The sequence below is a fragment of the Diorhabda carinulata genome, chromosome 1 (genome assembly GCF_026250575.1).
Source record: "Diorhabda carinulata isolate Delta chromosome 1, icDioCari1.1, whole genome shotgun sequence".
Lineage (NCBI taxonomy): Eukaryota > Metazoa > Arthropoda > Insecta > Coleoptera > Chrysomelidae > Diorhabda > Diorhabda carinulata.
Window position 1 is genome coordinate 10952144 of NC_079460.1, and position 24272 is coordinate 10976415.

The following is a 24272-nucleotide window of genomic DNA, read 5'->3' on the forward strand; positions in this document are numbered from 1 at the left end:
CTTCTTTTTTCACATATGATGTCATTATGTAAATTATGTTTGGTTTTTTTTCAGATGATAAAAGGACTTTTTACAATGATATATATATATATATATATATATATATATATATATATGCGGAACGCACGAACCGATTTCCATGGTTATGCATTCGTTGGAAAGGTCTCGGGCTCCGTGAGGTTTGTAGCAAAGAAAATTCAGGAAAAATTTCAACTGAAAAGCGGGAAAATCTTTTTTCACATACAGCGCCATCTCTGATACATAGCATGTACTACAAATCAATATTTTAAGTCGATCAAGATGTGACATAGCTTTGGCATTAGCATCATCTGGAATTGCGGCGACTCTTCTAGATGGTGGTCGTACTGCACATTCTGCGCTTAAGTTGCCACTCAATTTAAACACAATTGATACTCCAACATGCAATATTTCCCGATCCAGTGCAAAGGGAAAATTGTTGATGCATTGCAAGCTTATTGTTTGGGATGAGTGCACAATGGCACATAAGAAATCACTTGAAGCACTTAAATTAACACTGAAAGATCTTCGGCGAAATAACAACATCTCTGGCGGCTTGATGATATTGTTGGCAGGCGATTTCAGGCAGACGTTGCCAGCAATTCCCCGTGGAACGCCTGCAGATGAATTGAATGCTTGCCTGAAGGCATTACCTTTATGGAATAACGTAAAAACATTATCGCTAACCACTAATATGAGAGTTCAACTTCAAAATGATCAAAGTGCTGCACAATTTTTCAAACAATTGTTTGGAAATGGAAAAGTCCTAGTTGATGCGACATCTGGATTAACTACTCTTACCAACGACTTTTGCCGATTTGTAGACTCTCAATTAGCTCTTATTGAAAATGTTTTCCCAAACATTATTGAGAATTATCAGAATTATGCTTGGTTAAGTCAACGAGCAATTCTTGCCGCAAAGAATAATGTTGTACACGCACTGAATTTCACCACTCAATCAAAAATTGCTGGCGATTTGGTGACATACAAATCCGTTGATTCTATAACAAATCCCGATGATGTAGTAAATTATCCAACGGAGTTTTTGAACTCTCTGGAATTACCAGGATTTCCACCACATAACTGCAACTCAAAGTTGGTACAGTTATTATGATATTGCGTAATTTGAATGCACCGCGACTTTGCAACGGTACTCGACTTTCGGTAAAAAGACTTATGCCGAATTTGATTGAGGAAATCATTATTAACGGAAAGTACGCAGGTGAAAATGTATGTATTCCTCGAATACCAATGATTCCGACTAATCTTCCGTTTGAATTCAAACGATTGCAATTTCCAATTCGCCTTGCGTTTGCAATGACAATTAATAAGTCGCAAGGCCATTCGCTTAGTGTTTGCGGGATAAATTTAGAAAATCATTGTTTTTCACATGGGCAGTTATACGTTGCATGTTCACGAGTTGGGAAACCATCCGCTTTGTTTGTGTTAACGTCAGACCAAAAAACAAAAAATGTGGTTTACCAATGAGCACTCCAATGAAACGGATAATTTGCGGACACGTATAACACTTCGATTCAGTATTTACCTACTTTGGACTCACTTTCATTTACTTAGAGAAGTTCAACTAAATAACAGTTCATTTTTGTTATCGAAATGAATTCATTACTGTTGTGAAATTAAATAAAATTTTTCCTTTTCAAATATAAAACAAAAAAAATTTTTTTCTTCATCTTTTAATCACCAAACGAAATGTTAAATAAAACGAAGCCATCTGGTGGCGAAACGGAGTTCGTCGGGTTTGCTAGTATATATATATATATATATATATATATATATATATATATATATATATATATATATATATTTCATTACCATTGATAGGATATTATGATAAAAACAAATTTGTACATCTTTAGATTGGTAAACCGCTTGCCACGATCTATATCTACCTGCCTAGGAGGCGACTGCGGTTCGATTCGCCAAAACAGATGAAAATTTCCAGTCGGTGGCGTGTCAGTTGGTTTCATCCGATCCGTCCTGCCAGTATGAATTGTTAACTCTTGGCAACACGGCATAGAATTTGTCTCGTACGTTCACCTTTTAGGAAATAGGTATCAACTAGAATTACCTAAATATTTAAGTGCTAAACCAATTGTCAATTTAATAAGTGCCAACCAAAAGTGCAAAACGGATTACCTAAGCTCGGTTTAAATGGCATAAAGGTATGTACACTTTAATTTGCTTGCAATATTTCTGCAATGAATTAGGACTAGTTATGGATGATTTGTTTGTTTATTTTATGCATCTTCAGTGTTGACAATAATAAATTTTTATTTAATATTATAACTTGCAGTTCATGTAACTGCATTTATTTATATAATCATAAAAGTACCTAGGTAAATATATGGTATGTGGTGTGCAAGATATCAAGGTCATATAACATTTTGTTCAAGAATGTCAAATAGATACAAACTACAGGAAATAGTGTTACTCTTTTGCAATATATAAATTACGTAAATATTACATTTTTAATGAATACGTTTTTATTCTCCTTATTAGGCCAAATATAATTGGAGTAAAGGTGTGTGTGTGTGTGTTTATGTCTTTCTAAATTCAAGAGATCACTTCTAAATACATTTTAATTATAGCTATATCTACCTACTAGGTATGTAGTAGAATTTTTAGCTCGACCAGTTCTTTACGATATAAAATAAGACTTGTACGTTTTATTTGTCTTATTTTTATATTGAAAAATGTATCTATTTTGGATATAGGTAATTTTACTTGCATTCTCATAAACTTATCATAAATGTACATAAAACGCTTTCTATTTTGAGCCAACATATATGTACGTAACTTTAGAATTAGGTAATTAACAATCGAATTAATACAGGATTTAGAAATTTTTTCATATAAATACTAGTACAGTAGCAATAGCACGAAAGATGATTTAATTTGTATAACATAGAAAATTTCTATAACTATGTACAGTAAATATTCTAAATTAATAGATGAGAAACTTTCCTTCATATAATTTGTAGTAAAAAATAAATTTTTCTTACATCGAAAGTAAGAAAATAACTTCAAATAACTGTTTATTAAAATAGTACAGTTAAGTTAATTTAATTTAGTGATTTGTATATTTTATATACCTTTTTTGATTTCTCTTATTCAGTAGCAATAATTAAAAATATTAATAGTTCGAATTTTTATTGATAGATATAATTACAACGTGATTGAAAGAAGATTTATTTCATCGAATTTGAAACAGATAATAGATGTTTAGTATTATTCCAACCTAGCTAAAAAATTCATGTGGAAAGTATAACAATCATATATTAACTTCTTAAAACCCTAATCATATTTTTATCTAATAGTAAGGTAACTAGCATAATAATTAGTTCAAAAATATGAATGCACAAGACTAAGAAATGAACTATTAGATGAACGCCACAATGAAGAATAATAACCACATTATAGTTAAAAGTGATTAAGATGGAAGGAGAATCGAAACAATAGCGTGTACTGGCTGTGTAGCAGTATTGATTACGGGTAGAGTTTGTATAAAATTAAAAAAAAGGGAGGGTTGTTCTCAAAGTTTCCAAATCGTGGAAAATAAAGAGTAACATAATGGGTCTCAGACCTCCGAGTGAACTACGACCAATTTATATCGAGTATGCCCGTACTAATCTAATCTAACCTAAGGTAACATTGGTAGCAAGGCGAATCATTTTTTTAATATTCAAAAAATTTCTGGGTTTGAAATCTTTAAGACTAACTCTGAACAGCAAGCTTATCTGAAATATATAAAAATTGGGGTTGTACTCAAAAATACTGCGCTGGAGGTGTATCATAATTGTGGAACCCATCATCACATGGGGCGGGAGTGGGAAATAACAAAGTAAATGAGAGTAGTACCAGAAAAACTATTTACAAAGATTTAGAACGTGTTCAATTAAAGCACTGACGATCATCACAGATTTCACACCTCTTTGCCTGATGATTGATACATCAGCCGATTCTCAGGATATCTAAGTAATTTACAGATAATGGCAAAATTAGAGAGCAGAGAGCTAGGTTTTCTTTAAGCAAATATATTTCATCTGTAAATCCAAAAGGCTTTTAACACGATGTTAAGCAGAACAAAAAACTGGAAAAGGGCAACCACCATCCAAACTTTCAAGAAAAATATCATCAAATGATACACTGATAGTTGAAAAACCACAACGGAAAGAGATGCGGGAGTATTTGGGGCTATCACGAACCAACGCACAGCGATTTTATGCTGAACGGATTTCAAATTATCAGATCAATTATTTGCTAGACGAACAAATCAACTAAAATAATACTGAAGTTTTAAGATGAAAAAGTCTATATCTACACCAAAAACTGCCACAAATGTGGTAGGTGATCACTTATTTTATGTAGGCATTTCGCAAATTACAAAATACGTACGTACGTCTTTGTGTATTTTTTATTGCTTGAGAAAACGATAATCAATTTATGGCCGTTCGACATAGAGCAAAACAGTGTACGATGCAAAGCAAATCGCAAATCTTGATCATTGACGAGGCCCAGCTGATTAATTCATAAAAGATCTCGCACATAATTTTGTTTTCTACCATTTTTATTATTGTAATTCTAGAGAGAAATCTGGTTATTTTTCGTTTAACAACCAACCCAATGTTGGTGTTGCTACTGTAATTTATATAACGCTTTTAATGAATCAATGAATACCTGGCTAACTAGTTAGGGAAGATGCGAGCATTTACTGAAGGTACTGGTTTTCAGTTTTTTAACTATCCTTACAAATGTGAGAAAACTTTTTCAATTTCAATTTTTCCATTAAAGAGAATACGGTGAATATCTGTAGCTTCTTGAATATCAGTACCTTCAAATCATTTCGAGTTAAGTATCGATGTATTTATATTGAACCTGTTCGTTCTCATTTGTTTAATTTACTGTTAACTGAACAAAGAATAGAGTCATTTAATGTATTACTCAGATATTAATTATGAACTAGGAACAAGTAAATTCCAATTGTGTTTATTATTTCTTATTCTATTTGGTATATGTACTGTGAATGTTTAAAATTGTAAAAAAGTGAGATAACTAATAGGGCAGAATATTCTGCTTTTTATCAATATTCTACTCTTTATGATAATACATAATTATAAGCGTATGGAATCAAAACAGGAAACTTATTGGACCATTCAATCTGCATATGAGCACTATAATTTTATGTTACTAGACACTTATGGCATGAGTAAGAAATGTTTATTTGAAATATACCTGATATTTTTTTTCTAATAGTCTGATCAAATTAATGCAATAATAAGATATTAGTTTTTGAGAAGGGGATGTTCAATATCACTTTCCAGCATTAGTGATGAAGTACAATTAAAATAATAATAGGCTACAGTTACTAGATCTAGATACGATTGTGCTCGATCACCCTTGAATATTCGAGACGCAAGGCGTACCTAAGAAAATTGAGTCAAGCGAAACTGACAGAATTAGCTATTAATTGTTATAGTGTGAATAAGCGCAAATTTTAAAATCCTTTTAGTGATAAGTTCGTAAGAATGAAAAGTAATCGTTGGGAGTCAGAGTATTTAATCATGAACAATATTGATAAACTTGAATCTAAACGAATCTAAAATTCGGAACAGGATTAAATAATTACAGGACGGCTGGACCATATTAATCTATATATATATATATATATATATATATATATATATATATATATATATATATACATATATACATATAAGAGCGGTTTCTTATTGGGATATGGCAACGAAACACCAAAGTGGACTAACTTAAATGTATTTTTCGAGCTTTCGAATGAATTATGTATTCATCGCCTGGGACTACTATCAAAATCACCGAAAATCTTAATTATTGTGAGTAAAATTTTATTGTTATACATTTATACATATTTCTTGTATTGTATTTCACCATAATTTCAGTCCCAGGCGATGAATATTAAGTATTTGAAGCCCGAATATATTAAAGTTAGTATATTGTGTAGTATATATATATATATATATATATATATATAGTCTCAGCTGGGTAATTTTTGAGATGTCCTCTGGTTTCTCCTTTGTATGGGTCAAATATTCAATTGAAACTCTCTTTGTCTTATTTTTTTATTTTTTATTTCTCTATTGTATAGTTTTGTTCCTTTATGTACAATCCGTATACTTTTGCTTTTCTTTCGAATGTAGCATTCCTTCTTTGACCTTGCTATGAGTACTACATATTCTGCACAAGCCAAGATTTTGGTTTTGTACTCATAGATTGTTCTTTTTATCATTTCAGTCTATAAATATAGCTTCTAAAATAAAATTGAACAATACCGCTGAGAGTTTTATCATCTATTATTATAATACTGGTCGATGTCCCATTGTGGCTTTTGCTTTTGTTGTTCCCAGTTTTCTCATTACTTCTCCTATTTCTATGTAGATCCCCAACTAAATCATGCAGTTATTGCTACCTTGACTCTAGGTCTAATTGTAAGATTTTACTTTCGTTTTTCACAACTTCATCAGTTTGGTAATTGCCAAAGTACTAATTTCATTGAGACATATATAAAGTAGACTTTTTTTAAGTACTATTTGAAAGTGGCTGTTGTAAGAAAGGCATGGAATAATTTTTATTGTACAGTATTCGATTCTTCAGAGAAATGTACTTTTTTGTGTTCACAAAAAGTAAGTTGAATCCAGTTATTTTTGGTCTCAGAATGTGGTTTCATGTTAATGTACCTTCCAGTTACCCCTCGTAATTACAAGGCTATACTATCTGCATCACCCAGATTATCTTTATTGATTTCTCACATTAAATCTAAAACCATTAAACCGAGACCCAACCGCATTCAGGTAGCTGGATTTTAAAACATAATTTTTGAAATGATGTTTTTGGGATCTAGAAGAATCTTTCGAAACTGAATTTATTATAAAACATTCTCGACCAAAATAATTTGTTGACTAACACGCCACCTTTTGGACCATGTCACTGTAACTTACAAACCAGTATTCTTCGACTGTAATGTAACGTTTTAAAAATATTTATGTTTTATTTCACTTTTTAACCTGTTCATTGTCCATGTCTACTGTTTGTAAATGTATTTAGTTGTACATAGGTATGTTAATTCTACTTAAATATACCTATTAAATTATAAAATTTCTCCAAAAACGCGTTAATATTTAGAAATTGAAAGTGTTTTTCAAAAATGAATTAAGCTGAATCTATTATTATAATTTGTTGACGAAATGTTGAGAAAGTACATACATTACGAAATAAATTTGATGTTTGGTATTTGTTGCATAAAAACGTATTTTTTCTCAGTATAGATTAAGTTCATTATTTTTTTTAATATACGAGGGCGAGTCAATGAGTCCATAAAGTTTTGAAATAAATACATGTTGTTGGATTCAAATAATTTTAGTTTTCAACGTAGTCTTCTTCGAGCTTTTCACACTTTTCTCAATTTTTTTTATTTTCTAAATTACAATTTATAATATACTCGCGGCAGATTTCATAAATATAATAATGCAATTATAATACAGACGCGTTTTTCTGTATACCAATTAAAACTCATCAAGTAATATAGTAGCTGCCCAAATTATTAAGGACAGTACCAAGGTGTCATAAACAAAATATTGCGTAAGAATAGCGGTTGTGTATAAAAGTAAAATATAATTAAACAAAAATCTTATAAACTTATTTTTGATATTAAGTGTTTCTGCCTTCTGCTACCATAAAACTTCTTGGAGTCGTAATCTCTATACTCTTGCATTTTGTTGGAGTTACATGTCGTAATACTATCCTTCAATGGGAGGTTCAATTGACGTTGCTTGGTGGTGATCAATTTCTTGGTTATAGACCGTTCAGTAAGCTTCCACAAGTTCTCTATAGGCTTCATATCAGAAGATTCCTAGGCTATAACAGTGGTGTTTTTTCACACAGAAAAGCAGTTATACTTTTGGCTTTGTGGCACGGTGCCGAATCGAAGATAATGATGCATTTTACATGATCAGGGAATCATACTTCAAGTTTCTACTACTCGTTTGTACTGGTCCCTTCCAGAATGTATAGGCGCTCCTTGCCTTTAGCTGTCAAGACTTTAATACTAACCGGATGATTAACTTTCTGTACAAGACAGTTTGGATGGAACTGCTCACTAGAGCGCCGTTGGACGAAACAATTTCTGTTGTCCAAAATTTTAATCGTTGAATTGTCGGAGGAGCATATCTTTAAATGATTAAAATAATGGTGATTCTTCTATTTTTTATACTGTACACCAGACATCAGTCTGCGATAGACATATGTTGGTTTTGCCTATTGTAGTTTCATTTTTTTCATAGCTTCGGTAAGATGTGATTTGTGGTTTAGCCAATTTGTCAGACAACTTATTTGTATTTTCTTATCTTTGCGAGGAGTAATGAGCCTATTTCTGCCACATTTCCTTACCCGGCCGTTTCCAGAGGTGTTTTTCTCTCCATTATGATTTCAATTCTTCGAAACACCTGCAGTGCTATCTATTTCTCCTTAGGTATATCTAGAATGAGAAAGTATTGTTTGAACTTCTCTACATGGAGCTGTGTCGGAAGTCTCACCCACACTAAAAAAACAATGTTAATTTCATCACAATATCGTAAAAAAAACTGAGTATTTCAGACTGGTAAAACAATTCACACTTATATCAAATAAATTTATTCAACAAACGTCAAAATTTATTTACCTTCAATCTCGGGAGACGATAATTTGGTTATCGAAACGCGCGTCAGAGAGTGTAATTGTGAGTGTTTGTTTCGTGGTAGCGTAAACCCACTTGCAAAATTTCTCTTGCATCCCAAAAATCTGATTCTAACATGCTGTTACCCGATTTTTGTACCCTTATTTGCTTTGCAGCCAATTTTCCGATTTTGCGCTAACTTTCAGTTTTTGTTATGATTCAGGTTCACGGAACATACATTACAGCACCTCAAGCTTTAAAGGTCCATGTCTAAATTTTTATTATAAAAAATTCACATTATGTATAATATATATTTTAAACTTATGTATAATCGCAATCTTTCTCTTTACTATACCTCTCCCATCCATTTCTTTTTCGGCGTAGATGTCCTTCGTGGATCATTTCAAGATTACTTTTAAATACATCTTACTGTACGATCCAGAGTCCTGATAGAAAATGGTTCGTGAATTTGTGTTGGTGCTACACCTTCCAAAATTTTATTACTTATTCTGGTTTTCATATTGCAAAAAAATACCGTGACTTGTCAACTTTGAACTGAGGAGTTGACCGATCTACATGAAAGTTATCTCGTGTTTATAAAGACCTAGTACCACTTTCAGAAAAATTAATTAATTTTGGAAAAAACATTCGCAATGTATGTGGTCTAGTACAATCCGGAATATAGAAGAAATGAGAAAATTTATTTTAGTTAGTTGGTAATATCTTTTGCGTATTTTTGTTGTTTTTTTCTCTAAAATCTGCCACCTTAGAAAATCACTTGATGAAAGAAGGCTATTCTATATTTGGAAAAAGGTTTTTGAAATGAAGGTACTACTTTGAAATACGTGGTATTTGCGAAAAATTTATTCAAGGTGTAAAATAGTTCTCTAAAATAAATAAAATGATCTTGCTTGTACTTTTAGATTAGGATGACTAAAAAATTTGACGGAATAGAGCAAATTTACTTATTTTGCACAGTATTAGAATAAATACTATTTAAAAATTTTATAATGGTGGGGGTACCGTACATTACCCAAAAAGTTTTTTCTGTGTTTAATAAATGGATTGTTATTATGTTTTATATTTTTGTTTTTGTCTCACAACGTGTAAGCAACAATAATAATCAAGGTTTATACAATTGGTCTGTAATAATGTTTGTAATGCCAAGGACTTTTTAGATACCACTCAGTTGTGGTTGTGTTAGAAATGAAATATATGTTATGATTCAAGTTTAATCTATGTATTTAATAATCGCATAAAATTTTAATTATTAAATTCATAATATTAACACAAAACAGTCAATGGAAATTGTATGTTTTGATCAATTATATAGTTTTCAAAAACATGGTATCAGGTTAGTGTAAGGTTATTCTCATACACACGTCGATATTTCGTTGGTATTATAACAATTAAACTATGTGAAGACCGATCCATTTGCTCCGTACCAGAATCACTTTCAATAGAAAAATGCTATTTTAATTTTTCAATATAGTGTCCATTGAGGATAAAACATTTTCTTATTGGTGTCCTACCATTTCTACTGCGTCCTAAAAGTAAATTGTTCAGAATCTTGAAACCACTGATTTACCGCTTTTAGAAAAGAGCCAGTAACCACTGAAGACTAAATCTGGAGAATATGGCAATGGCAACGCATTTGAATCCGCCAGTGTGATTGCTGTGATTGCGTGTGCGTTACCCTGATGCAAGAGAACATCGTCTACGGACATTTTACTTTTATTGCCTCACGTAATTTTGGAACTAAATTGGCATAATAAACATCCACATATAATAGGGTATATGGTAAAAAATGAACTTTTAAATTTATATTTTTATATATAAAAAAACTGACATTTTTTCATTATTTAATGAAAACATAATATATTTTTTAATTGAAGAAATTCATAAAATTAAAATATTTTTTCACGTGATCAGAAACAGACGTTGCACCAATTAATTGCTAGTAACGTCACTGTTGTGGAAATTAATTGCTAGTAACGTCACTGTTGTGGAATTAGTGTCTGTCATGGTTGTAGTCGGTATAGTGAAGTAAGTGGTTGTAGTTGTTGTCGCTTTAATCACGTCGTAGTAACCTCATGTCTTGTCAAAATTTGATATATAAAATGATTTAGTTAAAAAGTCAGTCAGTGTAATCTTCAAATAGTTGCGATTAAATAGTTTCCGTTTCTTCTGTTAAGTTCGTATGTTTGCTTGTGGCTGAACCCGATTCCCCAAACATCTGGCATCCCTGGTGGGGATGGACGATCGTCGACGTCATTTTGTTACAGCAGTTTGGAACTATGGAACGTTTGTGCGCGGAACGAGCGCAACTTAGAAGATTCTTCACGATTGCCGCGAATGGTTGTGAAGAAACCTTTGGAAAACCTGAAGCAACCGTCGAGGAGGTAACTGTTGCTTTTATTAAGCTTACCGACAAGGCTGATAGGCTTTTTCTTCTCGATGATAAAGTAAAAGAAATTATGTTCGAGTCATTGGATCAGGTCAAAGAAGAAGATTTAGGTAAGGAGTTTGAAACTGTGGAGAAGTACAGGGACACCTGGCTAACTTTGAGTGCTAGAAAGAATGAGTTACTGGAAAAAGTCAAGGCCAACACAGCGTGTCCTACCGAAGTTTCTGCTGCTGCTCCTAGTGATAACCTCACCCTCAAATTACCTAAGTTGGATCTCCCAAAATTCGACATCACGCCTAAAACATGGATCAGTTTTTGGGCATATTTCAAGAAAATCCATGAAAGAGAGGACCTGCCTTCTGAGGATAAGTTCTTGATTTTGTTGCGTATTGCCAAGGATGGTACCCAAGCAAAGGAACTGTTGAGTAGCTATCCTGCATCGGGGGCCAATTATCCGAAGGCTTTTGGCCAACTGAAAAACCGTTTTGGCCGTGATGAATTGCTGATTGAGTTGTATGTTAGGGAGCTTCTCTCATTGGTCTTGGTACAGGCATCGGGCAAAGTTTCTTTGACTCTCGCACAGCTTCATGACAAGCTAGAAACCCAGCTAATGGCCTTGGAGAGTTTGGGAGTTACATCAGAAAAATACGCGTGCATGCTCGCGCCTTTAATTGAATCCGCACTTCCTGAGTCAATTTTGCGGGAATGGGAGCGTAAGCGGAAGTCGTGCGGCATTGATGAATCATCCCTCTTTGAGGCTGCAGATCAAATGGTCAAGTTGCGAGATTTTCTGAAGAGAGAGGTTGAAAGCGAGGAGCGGTTTCTGCTAGCTAGGAGCACGTTTTCTGTCCCCAGCGCTGCACCAAAGAGCAGTGCTGGGAATGTCAAGTCCTCGACTGGAAAGTACACCACAGCTGCTGACCTAGTTGGTATTGAGTCCACTGAAGGCACTGAAGATGTCAGTTGCATTTTTTGCAAAAATTCTCACAATACCGAATTGTGTTCAGAGGCGAGGGACAAGAGCAAAGAGGAGAAAATTAAGCTCCTCAAAGCTAAAAGCCGCTGTTTTAAGTGTCTGAAAAAATTCCACGGGAAACGGCCTTGTAAGGAAAAGCTGTGTTGCTTAGTTTGTGCTGAACCTCATGTTACTGTGATGTGCCCAATTCCTCGTAACCGGAATTCAACGTCTATTGAAATTAGTAAGGCAACGAAGAAAGAAAACGATGTAGAGCACAACTATGCTAGTATCCAGAGTGCACCAGTTTTGATGCAAACGTTGAGGGTTCGTTTGAAAGGAGAAAATCCTGTCACCACCAGGTTGTTGATTGACACAGGTTCTCAAAGAAGTTATATAACTCAAGCGCTGGCTACCAGAATGCGCTATGAGCCGATCCGCTCTGAGAACTTGGTTCATGCATTGTTTGGTGGGAGCAAGACTGAACCCAAGACGCATCAATGCTATAAGATCCGTCTGCAAAGTTTGATGAGTGCGTTTTCCTGCAACTTTGAAGTTCTTGACTCGGAACAGATTTGTCACGCCATTCCCTCCATTCCTAAAGGTCTATGGGTATCTGAACTTCGCGAGAAGAAAATCGAGTTGACTGACGACAGAGAGGGCCCAATTGGCATTCTTGTTGGAGCGGACGTCGCGGGAAAGCTACTAGATTGGACCATAATGGGCCGCGTTAAGGACGCTGAGACAAGTTGTATGGTTAACATCAGTTTGCACTGCGCCCAGGAGTTCGACCCTTCTGATATGTGGAGGTTGGATGTGTTGGGCATCGAGGACCCCGCTTTGGTTAGTACCAAAGAAGAGGCAAAAACGGTTGTGCGTCGGCACTTCTTGGAAACAGTTAAGATTTTACCTGATGGACGATATGAGGTATGTCTTCCATGGCTGAAGGAACATCCCCCGCTGCCTCGAAATTTCGATCTGGCCCGTGGTAGACTTGAATCGACCCTAGCCAAGTTACGTAACGGTCATTTGGTGAAAGAAAATGAAGCGGTGTTTCAAGAATGGCTGAAAGATGAAATTATTGAAGAGGTACAGCTTGATAAGTGGGATTTCGGACATTATTTGCCTCACCGAGCCGTGGTTAAGGAAGCCAGTACCACCCGAATTCGTCCTGTTTTCGACGCCTCGTCCAAAGAGAAAGGCAAACCTAGCCTGAATATGTGTCTAGAAAAAGGGGAGAGTTATGTAGAGTTAATCCCATCGATACTTCTACGATTCAGACTGAACGCAATAGGCGTTATTTCTGACATAAGAAAAGCCTTCTTACAGATTTCTGTTTCGGAAAAGGATCGGGATAGCTTGAGGTTCCTATGGAAGGACGAGGTCGGAGAGATGAAAATCTACCGTCACAGGAGGGTGGTGTTTGGGGTGACCAGTAGCCCTTATTTGCTAGGGGCCGTTATTGACCATCATCTCTCAAAGTGTGAGGAAAAAGTGGCTTCAAAAGAGGTTCCTTATGAAAGATCTGTCATCTCACAGTTGCGCAAATGCTTGTACGTTGATAACTGTGTGACTTCGGTTGATGATGAGAAGGAACTTTTGAGCTTCATGTCGCAAGCCAGGGAAATTTTTATGAAAGCCTGCTTTGATCTTCGTGGCTGGGAATGGAGCGACCCCGATTGTGCTGCTCACACCAGTTTCCCCGTTCTTGGACTTCTGTGGGATAAAAAGGAGGATATTCTCAGGTTAAACCCTCCCAAGCCTTTGGAAAGTGATGCCATCACGCGACAAACAGTGATGTCAGCAGCACACCGTATTTTCGACCCGCTCGGTGTATGTGCACCCGCCATTTTGATACCGAGATTGTTAGTTCAAGAAAGTTGGGGTGAGGCTGGGAACTGGGATACCCCTTTTAATGAGCAAAGCCAGGCAACGTTCCGTAAGTGGATGAGTCAAGCTGATGTCTTGAATCAAATCGAAGTCCCACGATGGTTGAAATTGACCGTTGGTAATGTGTCTCTACACACATTTTGTGACGCAAGTCAGGTCGCTTATGCCACCGTCTCATTTTTGCGAGTTGAAACAGATAACACGGTATCTGTGATAATGGTGGGAGCGAAAGTTCGTGTTGCCCCTGTTAAGAGACCTACAATTCCTCGCCTAGAGCTTCTGGCTGCAACAATTGGGGCGCGAATGGCTTCTAGTATTGTAAAAGAGATTGGCGATGTAGAGTGCCATTTTTGGTCAGATTCTTCCACGGCTCTGTGTTGGATCAAGAAAGAGGAACCGTGGGGAGTATTTGTGTTCAACAGGGTTAAGGAAATTCGTTCTCTGACTGATCCTGATACGTGGAAACATGTGCCAGGGGTGATGAACCCAGCAGATCTTCCTAGCAGGGGTTGTTTTCCTGAAGAACTTCTTGACTCCAAATGGTGGGAGGGGCCGAGATGGTTGTACGGGCCGCGTTCTGAATGGCCTAACTGCGATGTCCCTCCTGATGAAAATGAAGTTCAAATGGAAAGGAGAAAAACGCCTTTGATTTCAGCTTTATCCCAAGAACCAGGTGTGTTTTGCTGCGAAAGATTAGCCCGGTACTTTTCTTCTTATCACCGGATCGTTCGAATGGTTGCATGGATGATAAGGTTTCTGTGGAACAAATATTCAAAGAAGGAAAAGCGCTCTGGAGAGCTGTTTTTGTCGGAAATCGCAAGAGCTGAAAAGGTGGTTCTGAAATCGATACAGGATGAAGCTTTTGAAGGGCTAGGTGATAAACAGCTCAAAAATTTGAAGCCACACAAAGATAAAGTCGGACTGATGCGTTTGAGAACCCGTATTTGGGCGAGAAAAGACCCTGAAGACTTCCGTGCACCTTATATTCTTCCTTTCCAGCATGTCATTGTTGACAGATTGATCCACGACTTGCACACGCAGAATGGACACATTGGAGGGCAAGGTCTTCTGAACCTTCTAAGAGAAAGATTCTGGATCGTTAGAGGGAGGCAAGCTGTGAGAAGAATTGTGTCTGCGTGTGTGATATGCAGGCGTTATAGGGCCAAGGCATTGGAAGTCGAGTCTCCACCGCTCCCGGAGAATCGGGTAAGGGACGCTCGTGTGTTCGAAATCAGTGGCACGGATTTTGCTGGTCCACTCTACCTTAAAAATGGAGACAAAGTTTGGGTGTGCATATTCACCTGTGCTGTTTATCGTGTCACACATTTGGAATTGGTTACTGCCATGTCAACGGAAGCCTTCATCATGGCGTTTCGACGTTTCATTGCGCGTTGGGGCAGACCTTCCTTCATGTACAGTGACAATGGTACAAACTATAAGGGGTTCAAAAATGCTCTCGATGGAATTGATTGGCAGAGAGTAGCGTCCCGCGGTTTGGTGAACCAAATTGAATGGCGCTTCAACCCACCCACAGCAACATGGTGGGGCGGGTTCTGGGAACGCTTAATAGGGATTTTGAAAGTTCATCTTCGCAAAATTCTGGGACGGGCTTCACTCACTTTTGAAGAGTTGAACACCGTGATCAGTGAGTGTACTGCTTATATCAATTCTCGCCCCATCACCTATACATCGGATGACCCGAGTGATCCGGTGCCTATTACTCCTCAAATGTTCATTGGAGATATTCAAGAAATGGGTGTCCCTGACTTGGACGAAGTTGATGCGAAGAGTTTACACAAAAGAGTTAGACGTCGCCAAGAGATCAGAGACAACCTAAAGCAGCGTTTCCGGTCTGAATACTTGGGCCAGATGTTCATGACTGCTAGCAATTTGAAGAATCCGAGAGAGCCCAAGGTGGGAGAAATAGTCCTCATTGGCGCTGACAATCAGAAGCGGATGCATTGGCCGATGGCAGTGGTTGAAGAACTGATTCTTGGTGTTGACGGTCGGTGCCGAGTTGTCAAGCTTCGAACGCAGGATGGCCAACTGACGCGTCCTGTCCAGCGAGTTTTTCTCTTGGAAATTCCTCTCGAAGAAGAAATGGATCAAGGCCAGCTTCTAGCTGAGGTCGAATCAGAAAGTGATTCTGGTGGTTCAGCTACCGGCGGTTCTCTAGTTGATTCACAAGTCAAGGTCGTCGCTTCACCACCCCAAATCCAAGAAGCTCAACCTATTAATTCTGAAGACCCTCTGATGAAGTTTCATCATGTGGAAACCAGATGTGGAAGGAAGGTGAAAGTTCCAAGTCGTTTCTCCTAGTTCCGTGTGTTATTTTTAGTTCAAGTGTTTCAGTTTCTCAAAGTTTGAAGTCGCTTTGAAGTGCAGTTTTTGTGAGAAATTTAGATGTCCTTGAATTCAGTTTGATAGTTGAGTCGCTATTCTCCTCAAGGTGGGAGGATGTTGTGGAATTAGTGTCTGTCATGGTTGTAGTCGGTATAGTGAAGTAAGTGGTTGTAGTTGTTGTCGCTTTAATCACGTCGTAGTAACCTCATGTCTTGTCAAAATTTGATATATAAAATTATTTAGTTAAAAAGTCAGTCAGTGTAATCTTCAAATAGTTGCGATTAAATAGTTTCCGTTTCTTCTGTTAAGTTCGTATGTTTGCTTGTGGCTGAACCCGATTCCCCAAACAGTCACTGAATAGTGAATTTCGGACGCGGTCTGATTAACACCATTTAATTTCATTTGTTTTGGCAAGCAGTGCTACAGTAATTTTATTTTCTTGTGGTTTACAAACGAATTTATGATTTAATACTCAAAGTTTTGTTTTGTGTAAATTTATTGTGAATTAAAAGCATTTATAATAGAAAGCGAATTCTCTAAAACGGATAATTCCAACTAATCAATGCTAGATGCATTTATTATGGAAGCTGTTTTTGCACCGAAATTAATTCTGTGCTACTGAATTTAAGCACGTTGAAATTTTAATATTTCTATTATTTACTTTATGGGTTGTTCTTTTATTTGTTTACATTGAGGTTATGATATATGGGTTACTTAGCTTAAGTTCTCATTTTTCAATTTCAATATTATAAATTCAGAAAAATGAATCTAACAGTTTATAGTCACAACAAAATAATCTTCACAAATATAAAAGGAAGTTGTATTCGATATGGTCTCTGAATTTCTTCGAGCAAGTTGTAACCACTTAATTTCCTGTATTGTTGTAAATGAAATGAAAGCTGGCAGTTTTCTAAAACGCATATTTTGTTTTTCTTCTGAATAGTAGATTTACTTAGAGGAATGTGTATGGTATTTCCAGTTAACATACATTTTGCTCCTCGGTCTTTCCACTTGACTACGGCTTTTAAGAATTCCTGCCTTTGATACTTTCATCTACTTAGAGATTACGGTCAGGCCAAAACGCTCTTATTAATCAATGTTTAAGGCCCAATTACAAGTAAACGGCTTGTTTCACATTAAATTACTAAAAAAACTTGTTTCTGGGAAATTTAATTTCCTACAAGAACACGCATCGCTAAAATTTTTGATAATTGACAAGTTTTGAGTAAGAAATGCGTTTACTGTTAAAAAATCAATGGTCGTAACGATACATCCCTTAATTCACCATAATAATTTTTTGATTATCATGGATGATATTCTCACAGTATCGTTAAAAACAAAAAATAGTCGTTTTCTTGGCCCAATTTAAGGTACGTAGCACAAGCACAAGTATCATGTTTGCCCCAATCGATATAATGTAAACTGTTACATGAGTTAACCAGTGCCACAATAGCATTTTTAAATAGAAATACTCCAAATAATATTTCTAATATAAAAATATCAGACCAACAAACTCACCTGAATACTTGCTAGAACACTATTGAAGGAACTGTGGTCCGAAAATGAACTACACTTCGCACTTATTTCACACAGCCGAACTAATATGGTCGAATTTTCTATTTTTTAATTATTTCAACTTTATCACATCGAACTTAATTTTTTTTTAGCTATTTTAGCTAATTATTTAAAAAGTAAAAGTATGATCAACTTTTCTTTAGTTTTTTTCTGCACCTATATGTTCATCATATACTTTCTCAACTTTATTATAACCAGCAGCTATTATTTTAATCATTCTCCAATTATACCAAGATTTATCTAAAAAACTATGCTTTTAAAAAAATATTCGCCGAATTTTTTTATACTATAATGTAGATATTTTATTCTGTCGATTTTCATTCCCCCTTTCACACTTCATTTACTCATTTTGTTGAGTATTATAGTTGCAGTTCACTATCATTACCTTCGTATAAATTGCTTTCATCCAAATATTCACAGTTAATGTATCTTATTTCCTGTATTCGTATCACATGAACCTGGTGTTACCGGCTTAAAATTTTGTATTTATATGTTCTGTTTAATTATTCAATTCATTACTGTTATAAATAATGGATTACTAAGACTATCTTACTATTATTTCTCTGGATGCTATAAGTATTCCAGACTGCTTTTATGTCAGCAACATTTCTACATTTTCATTTTCCTTTCTAACGACAGCTTCTATAAGTGGAAGTTGTTCCGACTAAGGGAAACAAATAGTGTATTCTCTCGCTCCACCGAGCACATCTTTTGTGTACATGAGGCATGCGCAGTATAGATAAAGTGTCTCGAACGAGAGAGAAAATGAATACTGTTGGCACCGTAACGTAGAGACGTTTTTTTCCATAAGAACTGTCCATATAGGAGTATATACATATATGGATAAGGGTGTCATGTACACTGCGACCCAAAGGATCTATTCTTCCCCTTTTTCTTGCTGCAGCACTCCGAATACTCAGTGTTCAAATTTAATCTATTATTCCGACTCCTCTTAGAAAGTTCAGAATGTGGAATGGCTCTAATGCCAGAGATCTTCGCCTTCTATTTAATATAATTCCCTGAAATACAGTCGTCTCTCACATTTCGAGAAAATGGAGGTTTCATCCTCTACGTTAATGAATCTCTACTTTACACTCTCTGTTAAATCAAGCGTCTTTAGGTGTATATTGAGGCGGCAATACCCCGACAAGAATTCGTAGATTGTTCTTGTCTATGTTGATACAACAGATCTTCCCTAGTTATAGTTTCCCCTATAGATTGTTGGAAAAGCTGGTTTTACTCCTATCTGCAATATTTTCCGGTGTTTTCTGTATTATTCTGTATAGTTGATACCACAAAAAGGTTCTTTGAAGAGTGTATCCTACCTATTTTAGCGAGTCTATCTGCTATTTCGTTTCTCTCCGCTCTAGTGTGCCACGAAATTGGAAGCCACTAATTTCGGGTGTTCTGTGTATTGCCTCTTCAGCATATTAAATGTGCCCCATTAGTAATTTTGGTGTTTTTTTGAAAAAAGTTGGATGTATCATCTGGCTGTGCAGAAAGCAATGTTATGAATAACTCCAATTAAGGACATATAAAATTTTTCAAAAACAGAAACTTTACCAAAAGACAGATGATGCCGAAAATCCGCGTGATGACATAAGTCGAGAGTTTGGAATGATCTATTCTCGGTTATTTCTTTGACTGTTTGTATAAATGTATATTTTTTAAAGCTGAAATCACAAATCAACTTTTTTTTATTTGAGTAGTCTATTAGCACTTTTTACAAAGAAAAATGGATAGACTGGTGTTGATTATACTCCTGGAATGTACGCCAGATGGCTTTAATTTGAATTTAAAACGCTCTCCTCCATATTGAAAAATATTAAAAACCTAATTTTCAACGGACGACAGTTTGAAGGTTAGCACGCAACCCTTAAAATCTTAGATGAAAAGGAGATCACTGATCACTTTTTACAGAAAACACACAATATTATTTCAATTTTTGTCTACAAGATAATTAATATTTATTATTTGAGTTATTAAAAGTTACTGCTAGATTTTCTTTACCCGTCATATTATAACTAGTACCTACTGTGGTAGTTGTACTCATAATATTGTCAACTATTTGTATGGTACAGTTATTCTTCTAATTATTTCTAGAATTTGTCTTCCTCTTTCTAACTGAATGACCCGTGTAATGTTCAGGATCACTCAGTTTTAGAAACATATCAATTTGCTTATCCATGGCAGCTCACTCATTTATGCCAACAGAAATGGATGATCCGATTCTTCCGTGAGAAAAATAATTCAGCTTCTCCGGTGTCAAAGTTTTGGATTTTTGTCGATGGCTTTCGGACTGGCGTTAAAAGAACGCATATAGCTTCATAACTTTCCAGATGAATGCTATGGTGAATATTCAAGGAAGTTCTCAGTATCGAGTAGATGGCCCATAACTGGGGCTAAAGTTGCTAAACTAATAAATACTAGAAGATTTTTCTTCGGCATATCACTATTAGTAGTAAAACACTTTACAATGAATCAGTCTGATATACATCATGGTGAAATTAATAGGAATTATCTTCAGTATCTATTTGATACCAATACTTTTTAAAAAAGAAATTCATCACACCAGTTAGATTCCTTAGAATAATATACATTATTAAAAATTGCTTGCCTACCGATTTGATACACCTCATACTTTTTCATATCCAATAGTACTCTCCATACAGAACAAAAAAGTATAATTTTTCCTTAATGATTCAATCGTTGGTGATTGTTTGAAGATATTTTGCTTGGGTCAGTATAAATGAAATCACTGTTTTAAACGGCGAAAAAGAGCAAGAACATAAACTAGAGACTAAGCTCCACCTGATCAGAGCCATCACTATCCTGATCATGCAGTATGCAGCTACATTGGGGATACACTGTCAAGGGTAATCTCAAGAAGTTTTAATCTCAGCAAAACATCAACTTGAGACAAACGGTGAACATCCCTTGATACATCAAGACTCAATATATTTACTGAGAGTGAGACTAGTATAAAAGAAAATAATTCGAGGAGGTGACCACCAGAAGATTTCAAGAGCTGTGTGGGCCACCTTAAAAATCAGGCGAAATTAGTTAAAAGGCTACACCAGAAACGACTACGCCAAGAAAATAATGAAGAAAACAGTTTTGTAATTTCGGAAAAATTGGCAGGATCTCGAATAGGGACAGCATTATCGAGAATATCTACTCTACCAAGGATAGCGAACAGTAAAAAATCTTGACTAATCCATAGAATGAGATGGGAAGAACTAGATAACTGTTCAGAATGAATCGTTTTTTAAGGCGTACACTTTGGAATGTATGTGATAAGTACTGAATACAGTAAAGAGTTTTGCCGACCAATAATCCAATAAGAAATTCTCATTTTTGGGTATCTCGGATACAAAAGTTTATTTTACATATTTTGATTCAATCTAATTCATATATTTCCTATTCTGAAAACTTTATTTTTAGTTGTAATTCTTCGACACGCCACATGAGATGTATTTTAGCTTCGAATAAACATCATTTCCGTTTCCTCATATACATCTGGAATATAAATTATTAACTTATTCGTGCACCCGACGGCACAGTTATATCCCTCTTAATTTACTTACCAGATCACCCTTCTGTTATTTTTCATTTCCGGTTATCTCCCTCTAAATAAAAATAGGGAGCTATATGGTACCAAAACGATATTTTCTAACAATTTTGTAATAAACAGAATAATTAGTACAACTGTTTACATGGTTCAAAGTTGAAACTATTGTTTTTTCTGACATAAGTTATCGAGAAAAAATTTTCATTTAAGATTGGAAAAAATTTCTACAGCCACCAATTTATATACTGTATCTTATAAACACTTGATATTACATAGGTAAAAACACGCAAAGCCAAAGTTCTCAGTTCCTGCATTCCGCTCCAATATCTCTCTAAAAATTGTTCAGTTATATATATATATTTGAAAATGGGCTGGACTGAAAGAGTTAATAATTATGATATAATGAAATTTTTTTTGTCAATACTCACCTTGGAACTCAATATTGGTGAACAAGTGAATTTACACAGCTAAAAAATTGCAAAAATCTATCCCAAGACTTGTATGCTATTTCCATGAACCGAAGTTTATACATGGTTATCGAAAATTATAATAATCGTATACCGTCTCCATAATAATCAACACAAAAATCTATGTATAACTCCAACAAATATTGGATATGTAATGTTACATGAGGAAGGTATTTATTTAGTTATTAATAATCGTTGTTGCCAGCTCAAAATTCATATGCCATACTTTCCTTGACTTTTTCGGTAATAAATTTGATGAGGCCAGAAGCTTTTCTAGTTTCTTGTGATGTTGAATGTTTAATTTTCTATATCCATATTATAGTTAGTTTTTTAACATAATATAACATAAAATATTAAAACACTGAGAAATCTGAACTTACAATACAGATTTTAGTTCAATTTATTTTGTTTCAAAAGCTACTTCAATTTATTGTTTCAAAAACCTTATTGTACGTTAAAAAACAAATATATACGACAAAATCGGTCACGCATGACAGCTCATTGCTAATGCTCCGTCCCTTCAAATGTTTTACATGATAAAATTATAAAAACCAATTTTTTGTAGCAAACATAATATAGCTAAATCAAGAAATCATCATCTAAATGGTTTTATTAATCCCTCTCGTGATTAATGGGTATTATTTAGGTCGAGCAAGCATACCTATAATGGGAACAATATAAAAGTCGTGAATAAATATTTTAATCAACGTTAAAGAGCATGTCTGTTTCAGATCGAGACCTATTACATTTCAAACTAGAATAGGAATGAGTTCATCGTCCAACTGCTCAGTTTTTAATTTTCCTCAACATTGTGATTTCTGTCTACTCCTTTTATTCATAGCGAAAAAAATATCAAAAACACTGTAACACTAACACTCTTAATTTTACCAAGATATCTTTTAAGTCGAAATTTTCTTCCGAATCAGAAAACTGTAAAACTTATAATTCGACGAATGATTTAAAATCACTCAACAAATTTATGCAAATGATAAAAAAATTAGGTTATGGTGTTTTTCTTTTAAAGGAACATATTTAGTTTTATTTTTTGCATTATTCTAGTAATTTACTTATAAAAAATCCACTGTTTCAATAGTTAGCAAACTATCAGTATCAGTTACTAATTTTCTCATTTTTTAATTACACAAAAAAATTCACACAAATTACATGGAGAAAATTCTAGAAGGTTATTTTAATAAAACGCAATAGCATAAAATATTGTAAACACCCTATCAGCATTTATTTTATTATAAATACGAACATTTGTAAACAACCTTTTAATGTAATATAATTAGTTCGCTAAAGATATTAATTGTAATCATTCAATAATACAAGATTAATTGTAATTTTATGTTAAATAAATTTTTTAAAATAATTTTCGAACACCGAAAATTATATTTGACGCAGTCATTCGGATTAGTGCGGTCGCGATTTTTCACGCATAGTGCGGTAGAAGTTTCGACTTCGAAATAGCACTAAACTCACGTTCTACGAGGGACAGGACTTCAAATAATTGTAAGTGCCAAGTTTCCTCATTTTTATTCCTTCTTTTATCTATCCTTATCAATTCCGAGTAAGGAAGAGATAATTTATTGAAATTTTGATAGAATCAAGTATATGAACGATTTATATACTTTATTAAATACATTTTGTAATTTAAACTTAGTAGATAATTCAGATTACACAAAAATGGCAATAGCTAATCCAAAAACCCTTAATTGGGAACTATTTAAATTAAAATTAGAAAACATAAAGCCTTATGATGGTAATATAAATACATTAAATAAATTTATTAATAGATGTGAGAAATTAATAGACAAGTATTCGATCTATAATGATCAAGACATTAACAATCATGTATTGGAATGCATTCAAGAAAAATTAATTGATAAAGCAGAAATGATGGTAGGAAATAGGATTGAACTAAATACATGGTTCAAATTAAAAGAAGCTTTAATACAGTGTTTCGCAGACAGACGCGACTTAGATTGTATACTACAAGAATTGACAAGAACACGACCATATACAAATGAAAGTTTGATAAGGTTTGGAAATAGACTACAATTATTAAAAAGCCAAACAATCCAAAGAATTAGTAATAATTTGAATTTAGGTGAGATTGACAAAAAATGTCAAATCAACCATTGCGAAAAAATAGCTTTGAACACCTTCATAGCAGGATGTTCAGGCACCATACGCAACAATATGTATTTGAAAAAGCCTGTATCGCTAGAAGATGCTATGGCTTACGTTGATGAATTTGAAAACTTCGAGAAACTCTATGGCCAATTTTATGAGCCCAGAGTTAAGTACAATAATGATAATAATAATAATAATTTTAAAAC

General features: G+C 34.7%; 3 protein-coding genes across 4 annotated transcripts in view; all 3 read left to right on the forward strand.

Annotated features, from left to right (window-relative positions):
- The first annotated feature begins 496 nt into the window (after positions 1–496).
- On the forward strand, positions 497–1132 carry LOC130895540 (uncharacterized). The gene has a single exon (XM_057802934.1). The coding sequence runs from the start codon at positions 497–499 to the stop codon at positions 1130–1132; it is 636 nt and encodes a 211-aa protein (XP_057658917.1).
- A 736-nt stretch (positions 1133–1868) lies between these two features.
- Positions 1869–24272, forward strand: part of LOC130894095 (uncharacterized) — a 116088-nt gene continuing 93684 nt past the window's right edge. Inside the window, exon 1 of one of the 2 annotated variants that reach the window (XM_057800687.1) lies at positions 1869–2201. The gene's annotated coding sequence lies outside the window, so the exon portion shown is untranslated. The remainder of the gene's footprint in view (positions 2202–24272) is intronic. The other variant, XM_057800678.1, reaches the window with a different exon arrangement.
- On the forward strand, positions 11020–16293 carry LOC130896428 (uncharacterized). Its single transcript, XM_057804555.1, has one exon. The coding sequence runs from the start codon at positions 11020–11022 to the stop codon at positions 16291–16293; it is 5274 nt and encodes a 1757-aa protein (XP_057660538.1).

What these genes read in the sequence shown, in the direction of transcription:
- LOC130895540 (XM_057802934.1), top strand. Translation starts at nt 497, where the DNA reads ATGGCACATAAGAAATCACTTGAAGCACTTAAATTAACACTGAAAGAT.
- LOC130896428 (XM_057804555.1), top strand. Translation starts at nt 11,020, where the DNA reads ATGGAACGTTTGTGCGCGGAACGAGCGCAACTTAGAAGATTCTTCACG.